The 19,032-nt window shown below is 39.5% G+C and overlaps 1 protein-coding gene across 7 annotated transcripts in view; it reads left to right on the forward strand.

The window, feature by feature from the left end:
- Positions 1-15,656, forward strand: part of ETS1 (ETS proto-oncogene 1, transcription factor) — a 338,616-nt gene extending 322,960 nt beyond the window's left edge. For 6 of the 7 annotated variants that reach the window (XM_029572461.1, XM_029572460.1, XM_029572467.1 and 3 more), the window contains 2 exons: positions 4,432-4,550; positions 7,011-15,656. In XM_029572461.1, the coding sequence (XP_029428321.1) occupies positions 4,432-4,550; positions 7,011-7,226 (335 nt within the window). In that variant the 3' untranslated portion in view covers positions 7,227-15,656. The remainder of the gene's footprint in view (positions 1-4,431; positions 4,551-7,010) is intronic. The other variant, XM_029572464.1, reaches the window with a different exon arrangement.
- The last annotated feature ends 3,376 nt before the right edge of the window (positions 15,657-19,032 follow it).

Below are 19,032 nucleotides of genomic sequence, written 5' to 3' on the forward strand. Positions count from 1 at the left end.
TCCTGCAGGTCTCCCCACCTTAATAGCCCTTTCCTTCTCATTTTCTCTTCCCCTCCAGCCCCTTCTCTTTCTTGCTCATATCAGGCGCCCCCTGCTCCTTGCCCCCCCCCCCCCCAGTCTCCACTCCTCCTCTCTCTGTGGACCATACTTTTAAAAAGGTTATTTTTCTCATTTGAGGTTTGTTTTTAAAGCAAGTTCATCATTTCTGATGCTGAAGAAGTAATTTTTAAAAATGTGTCCGGTTCAGCAGTGGGACTAAACAAAACAAAAATAAAAAAAAACTTTTGTTGGCTCCACATCTCCGATTTGCTGACGTACATCTTTTTTATTAAGGCTGAGAGCTTGCGAAATGTCTGCATTAACTGACTGTGGTCTTTATAGCATTAGGTCTGGCTTTACCATTTGCGGTGATGGCGAAGCCATGAGCAGCTTGTAAAAATATTTCTTACTTTTTCAGGAGACCTACAAAAAAACAACCAGCAATACAGTAATGCTGACATTGCTCTTTAGGTGTTACTCTCACTGAGGGAATAGAAACAAATAGACCAGTGGAAGCAAGAACGCAACCCTCTAATACTGCTGAAAATACAGAGGTCAATATTCAGAGGGACTAGCTGATCAGCTGACTAGTTCAAAGCCTTTGAAAACTGACTGGGCCGATACAGTAAAAATCGCAGGAGAGCGAGTGTCCGATCACCCTGCGTGCGCACAGGCCACTCTCCCGTGCGCGCGATTCAGTAAGTTAATTTATTTAAATTAGGGCCCACGGTCAGGAGCGGCGGCTGTCAGCGAGTTTGACAGCCGACGCTCAATTTTGCCGGCGTCGGTTCTCAAACCCGCTGACAGTCACGGGTTCGGAAACTGGACGCCGGCAAAATTGAGCGTGCGTTTTTCTGCTTTTCTGGTGCACTCCCCCGGCGCTGGCAGAAATTAATGCCTACCTTTGGGTAAGCGCTAATTTCTTAAAGTAAAATGTGCAGCTTGGCTGCACATTTTACTTACTGTATCGCGCGGGAATGACTAATAGGGCCATCAACTTGCATTTGCATGTTGCGGGCGCTATTAGTCTCCGGGGGGTTGGACGCGTGTTTGTGACGTGCTATTACCCTTTACTGAATAAGGGGTAAAGCTAGCGCATCAAACGTGCATCCAAATGCCGATTAACAGTGCGCTCGGAGCACACTGTACTATATCAGCCTGTGGCTAAATTAATCACCCTAAAGTTAACTAGGTGGAGATATTTAGCAGGTTTGGTTTAGGGCAGCCCTGGAGGTGAGGGTAGGACTAGAAAGTTAGGCAGCTAGCCGCCCAATTTGGCCAAAGAAATTTAGGCTCTGCCACAGCAGGTCTCTATTTGTCCAGCCACTCTCCTTCCCATCTCTTTTTAAATTGACAGAAACAAAAGTTCCCACAGAGCCCATTCTGCATGGTAGCAATCCATTTCTGCAGGAAAATGGGATCTCTGGTGCTGGGAGTGGATTTTCAAAAGCACGTGGGTTTTTTTTATCCAGATGAAGTCTTTCCTTAGGCAATTTTCATAGGAAAAGTTTTCTCTTTAAAACTTGGTACAAAGTTTGCAAGTAAAGAGTACACCCAGACTGCACACTTAGGTACCCAGTCTGAAAGATGCCCTCCAAAGTGTGTTGTGAAACTGAATGCATTGCAAAGGATTCACAGAGTTGTAGGAATTTTACAAAACTCAGCATGCTGGATTTCTCCGGAGTGTGCTCACTACAGAGTCTTTCACGTGTGAAAACAGAACTCTAATTGCCAGTCCGTTTCTTGTTCACATTCACTGTTAGACATTTGTAGCCCCCTCATCTGGTTTTGATCCATGAAGAAAGTTGTCTGTGTCCCCGGGGTATCTTGCACCCAAAGGTCCCGCAACCCTAGAGGTTTGATTCTTATGATGGGGGTGAAGGAGAGTATATACCCCCAAGGTGCAGGAGATGTCTGTGTGTGCCGCTGTCTCCTCTGGGTGCTCTCATCCAGTGTATATTTGATGGATGATGGTGCCAAATAAATAGGTGGGACACATGGTTGGGTGTTCCAAACAAAATTTAGTGCAGAAATAAATATTCGGCAATATACTTACTTGTTCTTGACCGTCGGTTGTTATCTCAGTTCTCCAAATTGGTGTCCCTCTGTTTTTGGGATCCCAGAGATATCTCACCCTCCAAGGCATGAAAAAGCAGGCATATCCAGTGGGCAGAGATTTCCAAGGTGGGAAAGGGAAAGTCTCTTTCCCAGAAATACTGGCGGCCCAAAGGTTATCTCCCATTTTGTATCTCCAAAATTTAATTCTTCTTGCAGGGTGAAGACTCCACTGCGGGGTCTCCAGATGAACAAAAGATTCTTACATTTCTCCTCTTCCAACGGTTAACTCATTCTCTACTCCAGGGGTGGGCACTTCCGGTCCTCGAGGGCCACAAACCAGTCTGGTTTTCAGGATATCCCTAATGAATATGCATGAGAGAGATTTGCATGCACTCTGCCTCAGTTGTATGCAAATCTATGTCATGCATATTCATTAGGATATCCTAAAACCTCAACAGGTTTGTGGCCCTCGAGGACTGGAATTGCCCACTCCTGCTCTACTCCTTTCTTTCTCACTTCTGGGCAGGAAGGGTGGCGGTAAAACTTTCTCCACCAAAACACAAAAGGCACAAACTGTAACTCCCCTGTAGTAGGTGACCACTTGTCCATCCATGGGTTGTGAGTCAAGAAGTACAACAGTCTTCCCAGAATAAGTGATTACTCAAAATCCCCTCCCCCAACCCAAGGACTAGGTATTTCAAAGGAAAAACTTCCAAAAGACAAATCCAAAAATCTTACTCAAAACCTGGGACATCCTTACTTAGACAGGTTGTGTAATATCAACTTGTGAGTTCACCAACTAAATGCCAGCTTTTGAATATTGAGGTGTTCCAGGGCAGTGTAAAGTTATCCGGCTGATTTTCAGATGTATCCAGCTAAGTTAGCCAGATAACTTTACCATGCCCCAACATCCCTCCTAGCTCTAGCCAATGTCTTGTCATATTGTTTCACTACCTATGTTTGGAGAGGCTCTGGAGGATGTGTATGGGGTGAGGCCCTGGGATATGGACTATATGTTCAAGGGGGAGCAGTTATTGGTTGTAGATGGGAGGGATAAGAGTTGGGGGAAGAGAGGCACAGAGCGGGATTAGGTAAGGCTAGGTAGAGGAGCAGATGGAGGATATTATCTCTTTCAAAACGTTGGCAACCCTACGCCAGCCATGTGTGCACTTTAGGGGGAACATTGCTTATAAATGGACCAAAATCCAGAAATATTTTATTTTAAAATGTTTGTAGTCCGCTTATAATGACAAAATCATGCTAAGCGGATAACACATTTAACATAAAGCATTAAAATAAGAACAAACAATACAGTATACATCTCATAAAACAAGATTCTAACTTAGTTAAATGCTTCCCAAAATGATGTAGTTTTAAGCATTTTCTAAAAGATTTCATATCGTGCAATGAAAGCAATTCTTCAGGCAAGTCATTCCAGGATTTAGGCCCTATTACCGACAGAGCCCGATTTCTGGGCCCTTGTATTTGAGCTTCACCTATAAGAATAGTCAACAGATGCTGATTGGAGGAGCTTAATGGGCGAGAGGGCTGATAGGGCTTAAACAGAAATAAAAGAAATTGAAAAGTGAGATCCTAAATATTTGACTTTTCTACCAGCCAAACTGGGGCTGTAGGAGGTGGCATGTGCTGATAGCTGAGGGAATGTGAGTATTATTTTGTTTTGGAAGTTCATTTGTATTATTGAAACATATGTATTTCATTCAATTGGAAAAGGTACCCAGCAATGGTATCTGCCTGGGGATAATTCCAATATCCTCAAATAACTAAAAATAAATAAATAAAACACCTATATTTAAATTTATAAACACCTAAAAACAGAAGCACAAAAGGCCATAGACCTACATTTGTTGTTGCACATTTTCCTCCACCTAAGGAAATTATGCAATATTTCATGCATATCCTTGGGAAGGAGCACTTTTAAATATTTATTTATTATTTAAATATGTATTAGTGTTAGCAGTTGAGTAGGGATGATCCCTTTGTTAAGCTTTGTTGGTTTCTCTTAATGATTTTCTCTTTTTGCACAGAAATGAAAGGTTAAGAATAAAAACTGATAACTTAGAATGAACTCTCAAAAATATATTGTTAGTTCAATAAAAAGGTATCACCTTATGTGTTTTGTTTTGTCTTTTATTAACCTTTAGTTCTGTGCATTCAGGCGGACTAACACGGCAGCCGCACTATTTTTTTTTTTTTTGGTGAAACACACAATGTTCACTGTTCCCCTCTCTCCTTCTCGAGAAGTGAGGGAAAGAGTGGCCTGCATGCCTGCCGACCTGTCAGCACGTTGTAAATCTCTGGCTGTTCCTACAGGTAGCGGACCCATCCAGCTGTGGCAGTTTCTGCTGGAGTTGCTCACTGACAAGTCCTGCCAGCCCTTCATCAGCTGGACGGGAGACGGCTGGGAATTTAAACTGTCCGACCCTGATGAGGTAAGCACCAGCCCCTTCCTATCGGGTTCAATTTGGAAGAGGAGAAGGTAGAATGGCACTGAAAAAGGCAGACTAGAAATACCAAATTGTTTTCCTTACAAGAAAGCCACAGCCACATGAACGCTCTAAAATAATTTCAGAAATACATATAAGCATCAGTCATCGGCATTTTGTCAATTTTAAAATGTTGGGGTTCATTCTGGCAAGCAGCAATGTTATCCAGTTAAAGTTAACCGAAATAACTAGCCGAATATTCAGAGGCATGCGTCTTCTGCTGAATATACTCGACTGTCATGGCCTAGGCCCACCTTCCACTTCTTAAAGTGTGGCACCAATCATCCCACCCACCCTGGAATGGGATCCAGTCGGAGACTCCTGTGTTTTGTAGGACGACACTTGTAGTTTTATAGCAAGTATGGACCAATTGGAGGCAACGTGTAGGAGTTAACTTGTGCCTTTCTAACGAGCATGGCTTCTCCCAGAGGATCAAGTAAATGATAAGAAACCTGTAATAGAATGGCTTTGTAAAATCTTTCGCTGAAGTGAAATGACTAGTAGTCCTTGCCATGGTCTTTTACGGTACTGAACCGTTTTGAACAGTGTTGGCCTAGGTAAAAAAAAAAATGGAAAGTGGGAAGTCTCTGAGACCTGACTGGCTGTGAGAAGTCCAAGCTGTAACATTACTTCTCAAAGCCAATGTTCCCTCTCATTTTTTCTGGGGAATGTATCCTGCTGCTGGGTGCACAGTTTTTTCAAGTGAGCAGCAGTGGAGGGGGTCCCCTCACCTGTGACCCTGCTTCTACTGTAATGCCACCACCCACTGCTGCCACCAGCCAGTCTCTCTCCATCTTTCTCTTCCCAACTTCCTCTCTCTTCTCTCCAGCTTTTCTCTCAACTTTTCACTTTCCACTCCATTTTCCAACTCTTTGATTTCTTTATCTTCCTATCATTCTTCCTCCATTATCTTGCACCTTGTCACCAACAGCCCTCCATTTTCATTTTCCCCAAGTGTCTTACTGCCTTCTTATCTCTCCCTGTATCCTCTTCCTTTTCCCAAAATCTGCCTCTCTCTCCCCCCTCTTACCTCAGTATCTTCCCTCTGCCACTGACTGGGCTGCTCTTTTCCTTCTGTACCAGCACCACAAGCATTTTCAGAACCTCATGGGCCACCACTTTTGTCTGCTGATCTTGTGCATCGCAGGATCAAGAAACAGGAAATGCTGGTCCCTAAGCTTTGAACAGGCTCCTGGTTCAACTACAGATTGGACGGAGCAGCAGCAGTCATGGGATAGGCTTCCACTGCTGCTCCTGCTCTGCTACCAGGTACTGCCTAGTTTGAAGTGTGGCATGGGCGGCAGCTTGAGGAACACTGCATGGCCATGCACGTGCTCATCTTACAGGGAACATTGTTCAGAGCTAAACATTTTAATTGCCAAGATGTTAGCATGATTGTTATATTTGTTGATGACTTCCTATATTGTGTTGTGCCCCACGTAATTTTTCTTTGTACTGTGCTGAACCAAAGGAGCCTCACACGTTCAAGTTTATAACTTCACATAGAAAATATCTGCAAGTCCCATCCAGTTTTGCTCATTTTCCTTTTACACTTCCTGCCCTGAGACTTGCTGGGAGCTAAAGTGATCTGCTGGATCACTTCACCTTCCAACAGGAAGAGTTTGATGTGGCCTTGGTATCTGCATCTTGGAATTTCAGAGCTATCTGCCAAGTGCCCCACCACCCAGTTTGTTTAAGTTCATCTATCCATTGCATGGCATACACTGTCTGCCTTATTTAGAATCAGTACTAATTGACAATGACTGTTCTATAATATTAAAGTTTAGACTGCTGCCTCTAGTTAGCCCCTTCCCCACCTCATGAAAGATAAAATAGCTATTAAAGGAATTAGAAGTATCACAACCAACTAGTCTGAAATGTCCAATAAGTGGCCTTCCATGGTCTGAATCCATTTACCAGGAGAAGCTTCTGAACTTCTAAAGAAAACAGTAAAAGAAACCATAGGTGAGATGGATTATCAGTTAGATTTCTGTTATATGTATAGTTGTTTTCTTGTATACAAACTAATTACCCAGGTGCATTCATTCTACCAGCATTAGCAAGATGAAAGGCTAATTCAGCTTACTGAGATGAGAGAATCTACGATGTCCTGGGTTACAGAGATGTGACATTGGACCAGTGATGGTAGACCTATGGTACAAGTGTCCAAAGATGTGCTTAGCTAAGTTAATGAAGACCCATTGATGTTGGCATGTCACAGCCTTGGTACCTTTAGATATAGGGTGATCTTATGGCACCTGAGATCAAGAAGGATTCCAGTTTGTTTTAGATAGCAGTGCCATCCTTCTGGGCCGCTGGTGATGATGGCCTAAGGGAAACAGCACATATCTCTCCAGCAGCTTTTTCTTGAGCTCCTGATACAATTATTTTCTTTTTCCTTCTCAGGTTGCCAGACGATGGGGCAAAAGGAAAAACAAGCCCAAGATGAATTACGAGAAGCTGAGCCGTGGCCTTCGCTATTACTATGACAAGAACATCATCCATAAGACGGCAGGAAAGCGCTACGTCTACCGCTTTGTGTGTGACCTGCAAAGCCTGCTGGGATATACACCCGAGGAGCTCCATGCCATGCTAGACGTCAAGCCAGATGCAGATGAATGAGCCCTGGCCTAGCGAGTGAGCGCTCTACAAATGGTCAAGAAAAAGAAACAAAATTATCTATATATTTTCCAAGCACCTGCTGGTTATTATGGCCTTGCTAGTACAAACAAACTGAGAGCTCAGGAAGTCAAAAACCTGGTGAAAAGGATTCTGGGTTAGGTAGAGGGATGGGACCACCTGCCTCAAGGGGGGAGGGTCAGAAAATAGGAGCAGATGACTATGGTCCTTATTGTTTTGCCACTGCCTGGCTAGAGACTTAGACTGTGGGACCAAAAGAAATATTTTATTTTATTGCTGATTTGTTTTGATTTTTGTTTCTTGAAATTTTATGCCAGTAAAAAAAAGTCTCTCTTTTTCAAGATGTTCTTCATCCTGCAATATTGTGTGTATCTTTAATTTGTTTTGTGGGTGAGGGGTGGGTTTGCCAGCTGAGATTTTTAAAAGTTTTATATAGATCCCGTAAGAGGTGCTAAGAAACTATTTGTTTTACTTTCAGTGGTCTTTCCCACTCTTGGTTTTGTTCCTCTTGGATGCTGGTCTAAATAGGGTTTCTAACTCATCCCAGATCAACAAAACAAACTGATCCAGTCCTGGTTTTGCCTCACCTCATACATGGATTTGTAGTTCTGATTTTCACATTGATTGCCCTAAGAAAATTGGAACGAGAGATGCATATATGTAGTGAAGGGGAAAAACTGGGCCTGAATCACTCTGGTTGACCTGGGGTTAGGTGGCAACATTACATAAGATAGGTCGGTCCCCTTTATTCCAGACCAGATTTTCAAGTCTTGCTTTTATCCACCTAAAAGACTGAATGCATGCTGCTGATCTGATTTCCTCAAAAGATTTAACAGTTTGTGAGAGCAAGCGCAGTTCAGAACAACGGTAATCAAACAGCTTTAGAAATAAATGGAAGGCGCAATTATCCCAGCCTGTATACTCTTCAACAGCCACTAAAGTGGAGAGAATATTAAATCAGCAGTAAATACTACCTACAGTCCTGAAAATACCATACCCACATGCTTGGTTCATTGCCCTGGGTTTTCCTGGATCTCCTTTCTGATTTTTCTAAAATGTTGTTTGTCATTTTTCTATAGACCAGATGTACAAGTATCATTTGAGCAATGTCCTGATTTTTTGTTTTGTTTTTTTTTGTTTTTAGATTTTGCAAAATACATCTTTCCCCTGAGACTGTCTGTGCCATTGTCACCACTGACATATTTCAGAGTGGTTTAAAGCACTTTTTTTCTGATAATAATCAGGGAGGCATTTTGGCCTAGTAGCAGTGGAGGTGCTTTCCAAAAACTTCCAGATTTTTTTCATTATTCTTTCAGAGCGAAATAAAAAAAAGTTAGTGATTTCAAAGATTTTCTTTGTTGCTTTAAACTGCTGCCTGAATTATAAAACTTCAGTCACTTCTGCTCCTTTACCCAAAAATAATGTGAAATCAGGTGCTTTTCAACATACTGGGGACACTGTTAATTGAATTTTCCATTTTTATATATATATTTTTTTAATATATAGTTTGTTTTTTTTATGAGGAATATGGCTAGGACAACTTTAAAATACTTGATTCTTTGTATATGTTTATGGATTTACACATCGTTATTTAAAAGAGGGAGGATCAAAGCAGTATTAAGTCACTGAGGTGAAAGCATTTTTTAGCTGGCTTAGATTTTCAGGTGCATTTTTGTAGGAGGGGAAGTGGAGAGACGAGAGGAAAATTTGGCAGGGTTCCTGCAGGCACGAACGGCTTATGTTTTGAAAGTATAAACTTTCCTTTTCATCTGGTGGGTTTAGCGAAAAAGTCCTCATTGCCATATTGGTCTTGGAGGGTTTGATAAGTTTTTTTCAAGACTGCCAAGGGTTTGCTGACTGTATGGTCTCGTAAGGTGGTGTACAATCCTACCCAAGGATAACCATTATGGAGATCCAGTGAAAGGTATGACAGCTTGCCAAGATTCTAAGTTAGTTGGGGAAAGGTTTTTTGTTTGCTGGGGAACGGGAGTTGGTTACTTTATTTTATTTTTTTATGGGAAGGTTGTTTTGTTTATTTTTACAAATTATACATTATTGAATGCAATCTTTGCCTAAAAGGGAGATTAATTATACTAAATCCCTTGCAAAAATATTGCATGCTTTGTCCTTCTTGAAACTTGCATTTTGCCTCCATTTAACGCAGTGTGTGCTGCATGCATGAGTTTGCCTAGAAGACCTCATGGACCAAATGGAAAGTCTGCCTAATTATAAGTATGTTGTCAGGCCATGCATCGCAATGTTCAGTCTATTGTAGACAATAGAAGGGGAGGAAAAATCAAAAGAGAACACATTTTATAAATAAGATTGCTACCATATCTCTGGTCAATAAAACAGACTAATCCTGTCCTGGTTTTGCCCCACTGCATGCATGGATTTGTAGTTCACATTTTTCTCTTAATTTCCCTAAGAAAATCAAAACTACAACACCATGCATGCTGTGGGGCAAAACCAGGACTGAACCAACATATTTGGTTGACAGGCAGTGAGGTGATAATTTTGTCTGTAACCATTAACCTAGGCTACCTGTCTACCAGCCAGATATGAAGTAGGTATCTCCGACACATTAGAAATCAAAGTTAAATAAGTTAATACTATATGTTTAAACTATACTTCCTGATGGAAGTGTTGATATCCACACCTACATTATTTATAACCTTTCCTGAAAGCAGGAGCTTATCTTGTGTACTCAGGAAAAGTTCTAGTAGGTGTTGTAGGCACTCCAAGCAAGTGTTAAATACTTTAAAAAATAAATTAAAAATAAATGAACATTGTGGCTCAGCTGCTTCCATCACCATCGATCATAAGAGAAAACAAAGAAGATACTCTACCATGGATTAATGATTGTCTTAAAGCTGAAACACTGTGGTATCGCAATGGCAGCAAATATCATACAACAGATGAGATGAGGCAAGTTTAGATACGTTGGAATTGCCTTCCCTGTTAGTAAATACAGTGGTGGAGGAGTCCAAAACTTTTTAAATTTGTTTTTTTGTTTCCAGTTTTAGATAATGCCTTTAATTCAATTAAACTAAATTACAAAATTCTTCATGCCTTGCTTTTCTCTATATACAGATTGCTGTCTACTTATCCCACTATACAGTTGGAAAATCATATTTTCATTTTGAAAAATTCCATAGAACTGCATAATTCCCCTTTTAAAGGAGGCAAATGGTCATGTGCTGACATCAGAGTTTACAAACCAGTGTGAGAGAGGAAACCATGATGATGTCAGGGGTACAATAGTCCATCCCATTCTAACAGTGTGACGGTCCATCTTTCAACCCATGCACCAAAACTCTTTCCCATTTCGTGTCCGTGGGAAAAGACCTTGATAAGTTAGACTTTGCAAGTTAAGTTTTAGTTTTGTTCTTTGTTAAGTAGAATTACACAGTGGTTTCAGGCACAATTAGAAGGAAGATACCAGGACTAGAGATGGTAGCCATCACTAAAGCATCTTTGGTACTTTCAACCCACCTTTCAAGCTTTTGCTGTACCTGTACCTTCCCTCTCCCCTTCCAGAACCTCCACACCTCTTTTTGGAAGATCTGTGTTGCAAGGACTTATAAGTCTGAAGCTGGCTCTTGTGCTGTAAACCTGAGTGTATGAAAGTTGCTGACTTGGAGACTCACGGTGTTGGCGCTGAGCAGATTAGATCGGTAGAGGTCAGGGCAGCTAGAAAGCTGCTCATCTAAGGAGGCTAAAATAATTTGATTACTATTTTTCAAAACAGACATGCAAAGAACTTAGTCTGCGAGAGTTACCTGTAGGTTAATTGTAGATAATTTTGCATTCTCTCTAACAAAAGACTGATGCATTGTTTTATGTATCCTTGCCTTTCTCCTAGCAGATCCTTAGAAGAAAAATAGTTCTTGAAACCATTGTTTTGCTGAAATTGGTGCTGCAGGAATAGTAACTCTGGATCAGTATTGCAGATTCTTTAGTGTCTCATAATAAATGTACTAGGGCCATGTCTTAGTGAACGTAGGGGTGGGTATGTCTTGAAAATTGGTGTAGCTTATGCATTTTTGAAATGCATAAGTTGTGCAGATTGTTATAAAATTACCATCTAAAAGGGTTCCCTGCTGGAGGGACCTTCCATTTTGTGCTGTCAGAGCAATCGGTGATATCAGCACATACTTCATTTCGCATAATAGTGTGGGCAAGCAAACATCAATGAATGCTCCTAAAAGCAATATGAAGACCATTTAGCTGAGCCTGGACAAGTCACTGGGTCTTGAAAGAGGCTGTATTGGTGCCCATTGGCAGGAAGGGAGGCCAGAGTGCCCATGGGTATTCCTTGAAGCCATGCTAGAACACAGCCCTCAAGTAGGCAGGAGTTAGTCTCCTCTTCAGCATGGTTATTTGGAGCCTTTGTTTGGCACCCTAGACAGTTTCCTGCATTGCCCATGCTTAAATCCAGTGCCAGTCTTCTATATTAAGCACAAGCTGTCTTATTTAAGAGAGTTCGCCAGCCAATGCTAAGAGAAAGGCAGAAGAAAAGGAAAGTTAGGTGCCAATGACTGTGGTACATGGGAAATTTAGCATAATGGTAAAATTGCACAGCGAAGGAGTTGGTTTGCCACCAAATGCTCTCCATTCAAACAATAATAGCTCTGGACAACTTTTAACTTCTTATGGCAGTGTGGATTAAGAGTGAATGGCATAGTTACACATGACACACATGTCCTGTGTTCACTATGAATGAAATGTAGAGAATAAGATGCTGATGCTTACTTTCAGCTGTCATACACCACGGACCAGTGCTACTTCTGGAAATTCATGTATGAGTCATTCCTCCTTACAGGAGAGGAAGTTCTTAGTTACTAATGCAGTTGTTTCATTTACCTTTATTGCAGAAATTACTGCAAGGAGGGTTTTTCAAAAATGACCATTATTATCTGCCTGGGGTAAACAACTCATTGAAGACCTGAGTAGAGGACCTGGAATTGCATCGTTAGATAAAACTCCCACTCTTTTAAATAAGTCCCGTTAAATACCCATGTTCGTTAGTTGGGGTGTACAAGTCTTTCATACTGTATATGATCTAATACAGATTGGTGGCTTCTCCACTACATTTCTAAATGTGTACAGAGAGTTTGAGGGGGGAGGCAGACGAAAGAGTACAGATCCCATTAGAAGAAAAGTTGGTCCTGGTGAATATTGTGTTGGAAAATGGATCCTCGTCTTTCATACTAGTCTTCATGTACTCCCTACTAACGGATCAGTATCAGTTGAGGCAAAAGTACTAAACTGTGCAGGACATTCATAGCCATATGATCTCAGAACTGAACAGTCAAATCATTGGTGTTTGTTTCAATACATTGAAAGCATCTTTTGCAGCCCAAATTTCAATCCAGCTTTATCCTAATTTGATGTGCAGTTTCAAGTAAAACATAATGGATCAGTGTTTTTTTCTGTGTACACGCACGCACGCACGCACACACACACACACACACAGATTCTTGACAGTGTTCTTAAAATAGACATTGTGTGCCTGCAGAACATATATTCTTTTATTCAGTAGGATAACATGAACCATTTATTTCAATTTTACTTTACAAAAGATCAAAAGAAAATATTCTGTGGAATAAATTGAGTTCAGTCAAAATGTTAATTGAGGTAAAATGAAAGCACTAGGCAATTTTGTTCTTTAACAATCGCTAAGTGTATTAAATGGAAGCCGAGCCCACAGTGGAGCTTGTTTAGAGTATAGATGGAATTAAAATACACTGTGTGCAATTTAAAAAGAAAAAGACCCTGTGCATTAAACCAAAATGTGCATACTTCCAAAATGCATACAACTGGAATCACCAGAATATGCAAAAAAGACTTAAATGCTAAAGACCCCACCCAAAACAAACCCTATTGAAGTTGTAACTATAAGAAACCGGTTTCATAATGAATAGAGATCTACACCTTGCTTTTCTGACCTAAAAAAAAAAAAAGCTTTTGCAAGGCCACAGGAAATGATTTGAGAGTGACCAGACTGAATGCAGGTGTACATAGAACAATCTGTGAAAACATCGGTGATAAACTCTGGCAGGGCACAGCAGATCTTTCCCAACTTGAACTAGCAAAGCTAGCACTAATTTTTCTGCTGTTCAAATTTAAGCTTATGCTATTGATGATTAAAGCAGGTAATTGATGTTTTCTAAAAATTAGCGACCATTGAATAGTCCTCGAGTGGTTCTTACACGGGACGTAGCATGGAATAAAATAAGCATATTAGAAAATTAAGATGGGTTCCCATGTGAGCTGTAATGTGCTACGATGTTCAACCATATCTAGGAATGTTTAGTCTTGTTTGGTAGTCCTTTGCATAAGTATATTCTTCAATATCGAGGATGGTGCAATATGGTGTAATTGTTAAACATGAGTAGATATTACTTGGTTGTTGCTACCTATGAGACCAATGTACTGAAGGGCACCAGATTTATCTACATAGGTTTTCTACCAGGATTCATATGCAAATAAGCCTAGTAGAAAACATACATGTAGGAGTTTGCTATAGATGATTTAAAAAAAAAATATATAACTACACCTCATTGAGGTGTCCTTAACTTTTTTGCGAAGGCTTTTTTGCATGTATTTTAGCACAGCAAACATAGTTAATGAGCTGCTTTGCCTGAATTTGTGAAATGTTATACAAAATCAAATTTATGCACAGCCAAAAAATATTCACAAAGTCCACTTTGTATGTAGAAAGGAAAACTTATGTGTTTGTGCAAATTAAGTGCACGAGTTACTATTTTTACATGGAAAGCAGACTTTGTGAAATTTAGCAACCTTTAGTATATTGGCCTCATTGATAGTTAACTATGACCAGCTGAACTACACCTTATAAATCAGAGCGACTGACACTGATTAACCACTAGCATTGTTCAACTCACAATACTGAAAAGTATACTGCAGTGTTATCCATTTGGTTGGAGATTTTGAATGGGTAATGACTCCATACTAAAGTTTGGAGGTACAAGGTCAACTATTCACAACGGAGTATCAGCTGGGGTAAATTATTTTGATAGCTCAATTCATCTTCAGTTACTACATCCAACTGATCGTTCATTACATACATGGGTCAGTATTATAAATGCCAGTGGAAATCCTTGACCTTGGTGGTAGTGTCATTTCTCAACCAAAGTAGACCATACATAAAAAAACCCAAAACAAACCAATATCAAAAGTCCTGATGTTAACTAAGCAATACTCATCCAATACCAAAATTATTAAAGATGAACTTTTTAAAGTCATTCTTACTGAAATTTCCCTGAATACCTAGGAGTAACCACGTTTGATGCCATGTCACATGAAATGGGATCCAAGTGGCTTTTGCAGTGTATATTAAATCATCATTAATAACCTAGTACCCATAATAGACTAATCAGATCCCAGTGTGTTTCTCACTATTTTGACAGCTTCCTGGGCTTCAGAGAAATTGCTTATATATAAAGAGGGTAATTTTATAACAGCCCACATAGGGTTGGGTCTGCATACAGAAAGTACATATAGATTACAGCCTGAATTTTCAAAGCAGACTATGCAGAATCCAGCATGGCACATGTGCATGCATTTATGCCTACTTAGAAGCAGGCATTAACGTGCACTTGTACATTTACATACAACTTTTGCATAAATGTATGTAAATGATTTCTTCACACCAACTCCACTAATGGGAATGCCTCTTTCAAGTATGCATAAGAGTGCATGTGAAGAAGTGCAAAAGCCCATTTATGCATGTAAAATATTATTCTATGCATGTAAATGCTTTTGGAAATCAGACTCAAAATGTCCAAGTAAAATGTTTAAATTGACTTGCAGTGTGTGTTACTACTTGCACGTGCACTTCTGAATAAGAGGATAGAGTGTTCTTTAATCAGGGTCAGATTCAAAACGGCTTGTGCTTATGGTCAGCCATGGAAAGAACAGTGTTTCCCATCGTACCCTTCTTAAGCATAGAGAGACTTTTCAAGCTGGTAAATTGACCACTGGTTCCTTGCTAGGCCATACACAGTCATTAATGCTCTCTTAATGGGGTCTATATAAAAAAATATGCTGCAGCTATCTACTACATTCCAAAGACATGTTAAATAAGTTTTTACATTTTATCTGTACAGATACAACAGAAATACCACCAGAAATGCTGCCTCAGTTTGAAGTACTTTTTGTTTTTCTATATATGGATTTTATTTTAGCTGATAGACATTGGAGAAAAAAAAAGAATGTTAAATTGTGCTAGTAATTTCCAACTTGTATTTTCATATAATTTATATTTTTTAAGGAAAAACGGCATTTAAACAAAAGCAAGATAATGAAGCTGGTGCTTTCTATACTTTGGAAGGTTAGAGATGTAGCGATGTTTGTATGTTTGGGTTTTTATATATATATATATATATGTAAAAAAAAAAAGAAAAAGAAAAAAAAGTTCAGGAATGTTTTTTTTTTTTTCTTCCATTTTCTTTTGTGGCTGATGCTGGCACATCGTTTCTGATGGAGAGTTTTTATAAATACCGTAGTCTTATTTCCTATCGTATTTTAAACTATGTGAGATTAAAAATTATTCATAAAAGTGAAGCTCCTCAGTGTTTTGTTTTTTTTAATTGATACCTTTTCCATCTGCACTTTGCTTTTATTACATAATAATATCTGCAGATTTCAGTGTTCATTTTATAGAATGGGATTCTATTAGTCTGGATTGGCCTCACTGGCTGTGATGTCTTTTTACTGGCCCAACAGAAGGATTAACCAAATATGCATGAACTTTCAAAACCATATAAGTTTCCTTCTTCAGACATCATTGACATCGTTTGATAATCCTTTTGTTGTGCCAATAAAAACAACCCACAGAGATTCCATTTATTGGGCAAGAGTTATCAAAAAATATTGTACAGGTGCTTGTGAGACTACATGAGTCCCTTGGTTAGCCTCATGGTCAGAAAAGATTAATGCAATCTCAAAAGCTGATGTACACCATCTTTAGCTAATTTTCATATTGATAAAAGGTAGCTAGCCTGCAAAGAGTCTTATTTCAGACTTCAGAATTATTAGAAAAACTGATGGTTTTTCTCTGTGGGATACAATTTCATAAACTTTCACATTGCTTGTGGGCCTAGGTTTTCCTTTTTTAGCTTTGTTTACACTCTTCAAATCTGGAGTATATAAATTTTACAATTTGAAGTTTCGCTTACTAAAACTACTGTCTAGCTCAAGGTCAGAACTTGACATGCACAAGCTCAATAAGGCTGAGGTAACCTGTTCAAAGCAACAGTTGCTGTTGTAATCCTAACATCAATGAGCATAGGGGATGGTTTGGATAACAGCCTCATTAGTTTGGGGAACTGTTTGGATTAATACAAAGCTTGATGGAAAGACAGAAGGGGGGCCTGACGGATTATATTGGACTTATTAATATTATGGGACTTACTGTATATGACCCAAAGAGGAAGATGGAAATGCCTGGCATTACCTACCAGCAGAATTCAAACATGCCTGGGGCAGATATGGAAAGTTGTGGTAGAATCAGGGGTGAAAAGATGGGTAAAACTACTGTCTAGCTCAAGGTCAGAACTTGACATGCACAAGCTCCATCAGGCTCCCAAGAAGGCTGAGGTAACCTGTACTTTGAAAGAAACTCATCCATTTTATGTATTTAATATTCCATCTACATATAGGCATTATGGATATTTCCTAGAGGGCTTACAATTTAATTTACTAAGCATTTTTCCCATAGAGACAGAATGAGAGAAAAGGCTTAGTAAATCAGGCCCAATGAGGTAATGGAGAGTGAAGTGATTTATCCAAGTTCACAAGGAGCAGCTGTGCGATTTCAGCCCTGGCTTCCCTAGTTTGTAACCAACTGCTATAACCACTAGGCTACTCCTCTACTCCTTCAGTCTGCTGATTCTTTTTTGTTAAATAAGTTGTCCAGTGTGTTCCACCTAATTATTACTTTGTATAAGAGTGTAAGAATTGACATACTAGGTCAGGCTGAGGGTTCATCAAGCCCAGTATCCTGTTTCCCACAGTGGCCAATCCAGGTCACAAGTATCTAGAAAGATATGAAACAGAAGATGGATCCCATGCTGCTAATATCAAGGAATGTGGTTATTCAAAAATGCGTATAAACTAACTTAAATAATAATGACAAAGACAATTAGTAGCGAGAGGATAAAAGTATCTGACAACTCAATGAAACTATGTAAATTACTGAAACAGATTTTCCATACTTCCAGCCTAATGCCTTAGACCTTTAGCGAAAATGTACTAGAACATTACCATTGACTTAAATTACTCCTGATTATGTTGAGCTATTGTTTGTGTTGATCTATAATATAAATGTTAATTTTGTAAATCGTTGTGATCTTCAGTTGGAACAACGGTATATAAAATGTCTAAATAAAGAAATAAAATATTAAGTAGTTGTGGGCCTCATTTTCTAAAGTATCACAGGCCTGCGATACTTTCGAAAATTGTGCTAATGGGGGGCGGGGGTTCAACCTGGGGGGGGGGGGGGCCGGTCCTGCGCTAGCTGGCAGTGATCACACCACCTCCGGTTTCGCACCCAATAGCGCCACCATAGAAGGTATAGTTATTGGGCGCGAAAGAGGATGCGAAAAGGCCTTTACCTTTTTGCCGTCTTCGCGGGGTCGGCCCCGGTGACGCCCCAACTCCTCCTCTTCCGGGGCCGACTCCGCCCCGATTTAGGTAGCGCAGGAGTGCGCTACCTTCGCAGGCTTGCGCTAACAGCCCTGTGTTTGTTAATTTAATAAAAGGCTCTTATCTACAAGAGCTATTTTGAGTAGGATGTTGCTTCAGCCATTTTGATGCTGTTTGCCGTATAAACCAGATGAGAACTATTCAGACGCTTTTTGCTGTATGAGTCAGATGAGAACCTCATGTTTAGCGATTGATCCCCTGATAAAGGATTATTTCCAAAACCTGGCCATGTTGGGAGCATATTGTTCGAACTAACTATTTTTGTGAGAGGTTCAAGGAGAACTCTGTAATCATTTGGGATTTTTTTTAATGACTATTAATGGTTTAAATAATTTGCTAAAAAAAAAAAAAAAAGCATCTGTAGTGTTGATATCACATAATATCTAGCATTATAGTGTTTGCAGCAAATTATATTGAAGACATTTTAGTCAATTTTGTGTATAACAAAAAATTTCAAAAAATATATATTTTTTGAGAACATGATCATGTTTTTGTGGCACTACATTTATTAAGAAAATAAGGTGGTTAGTTAATAACACAAAATTACATATTGGGTAACCTGGTTGGTACCTTTGAAAATGTATATATGAAACAACTACTGTCCATCATTTCACATTTTTTTATGTGTGCATTGAATTGATCTATTAAGCAGTTTTTTCCACAATAACATTGATTAGTTGTGATTATTTTTGTTTTTGATTTATTTAAAAAAAAAAAGTAGCAGGTTGATGAAACAAGACTTCCCTTAGCTAAATTTATATTGGCTTTGTCCCATTAAATTATGAATATATGTTCAGTATTTTTGTTTGTAATCCCTATAATGGTTAAACCCAGATAGTAGTTCCAGGGGCCATATCTAAAATCTTTATTTCATGTGAAAACACTTCCAGCTGGTCTACTATTGTGTTTACAGGCTTTCATATGCGGGGCAAAAGCTTTCTTTCAAGGCCCTTTACATTACATTCACTTCCCAATTTAAAGTTCTTGCATACTGCAGTGATAACAGCATAGATGATCATTAAAGTCACCAAACAAGAAAATGTGCTGAAAGCAT

The sequence above is a fragment of the Rhinatrema bivittatum genome, chromosome 12 (genome assembly GCF_901001135.1).
Source record: "Rhinatrema bivittatum chromosome 12, aRhiBiv1.1, whole genome shotgun sequence".
Classification (NCBI taxonomy): Eukaryota; Metazoa; Chordata; class Amphibia; order Gymnophiona; family Rhinatrematidae; genus Rhinatrema; species Rhinatrema bivittatum.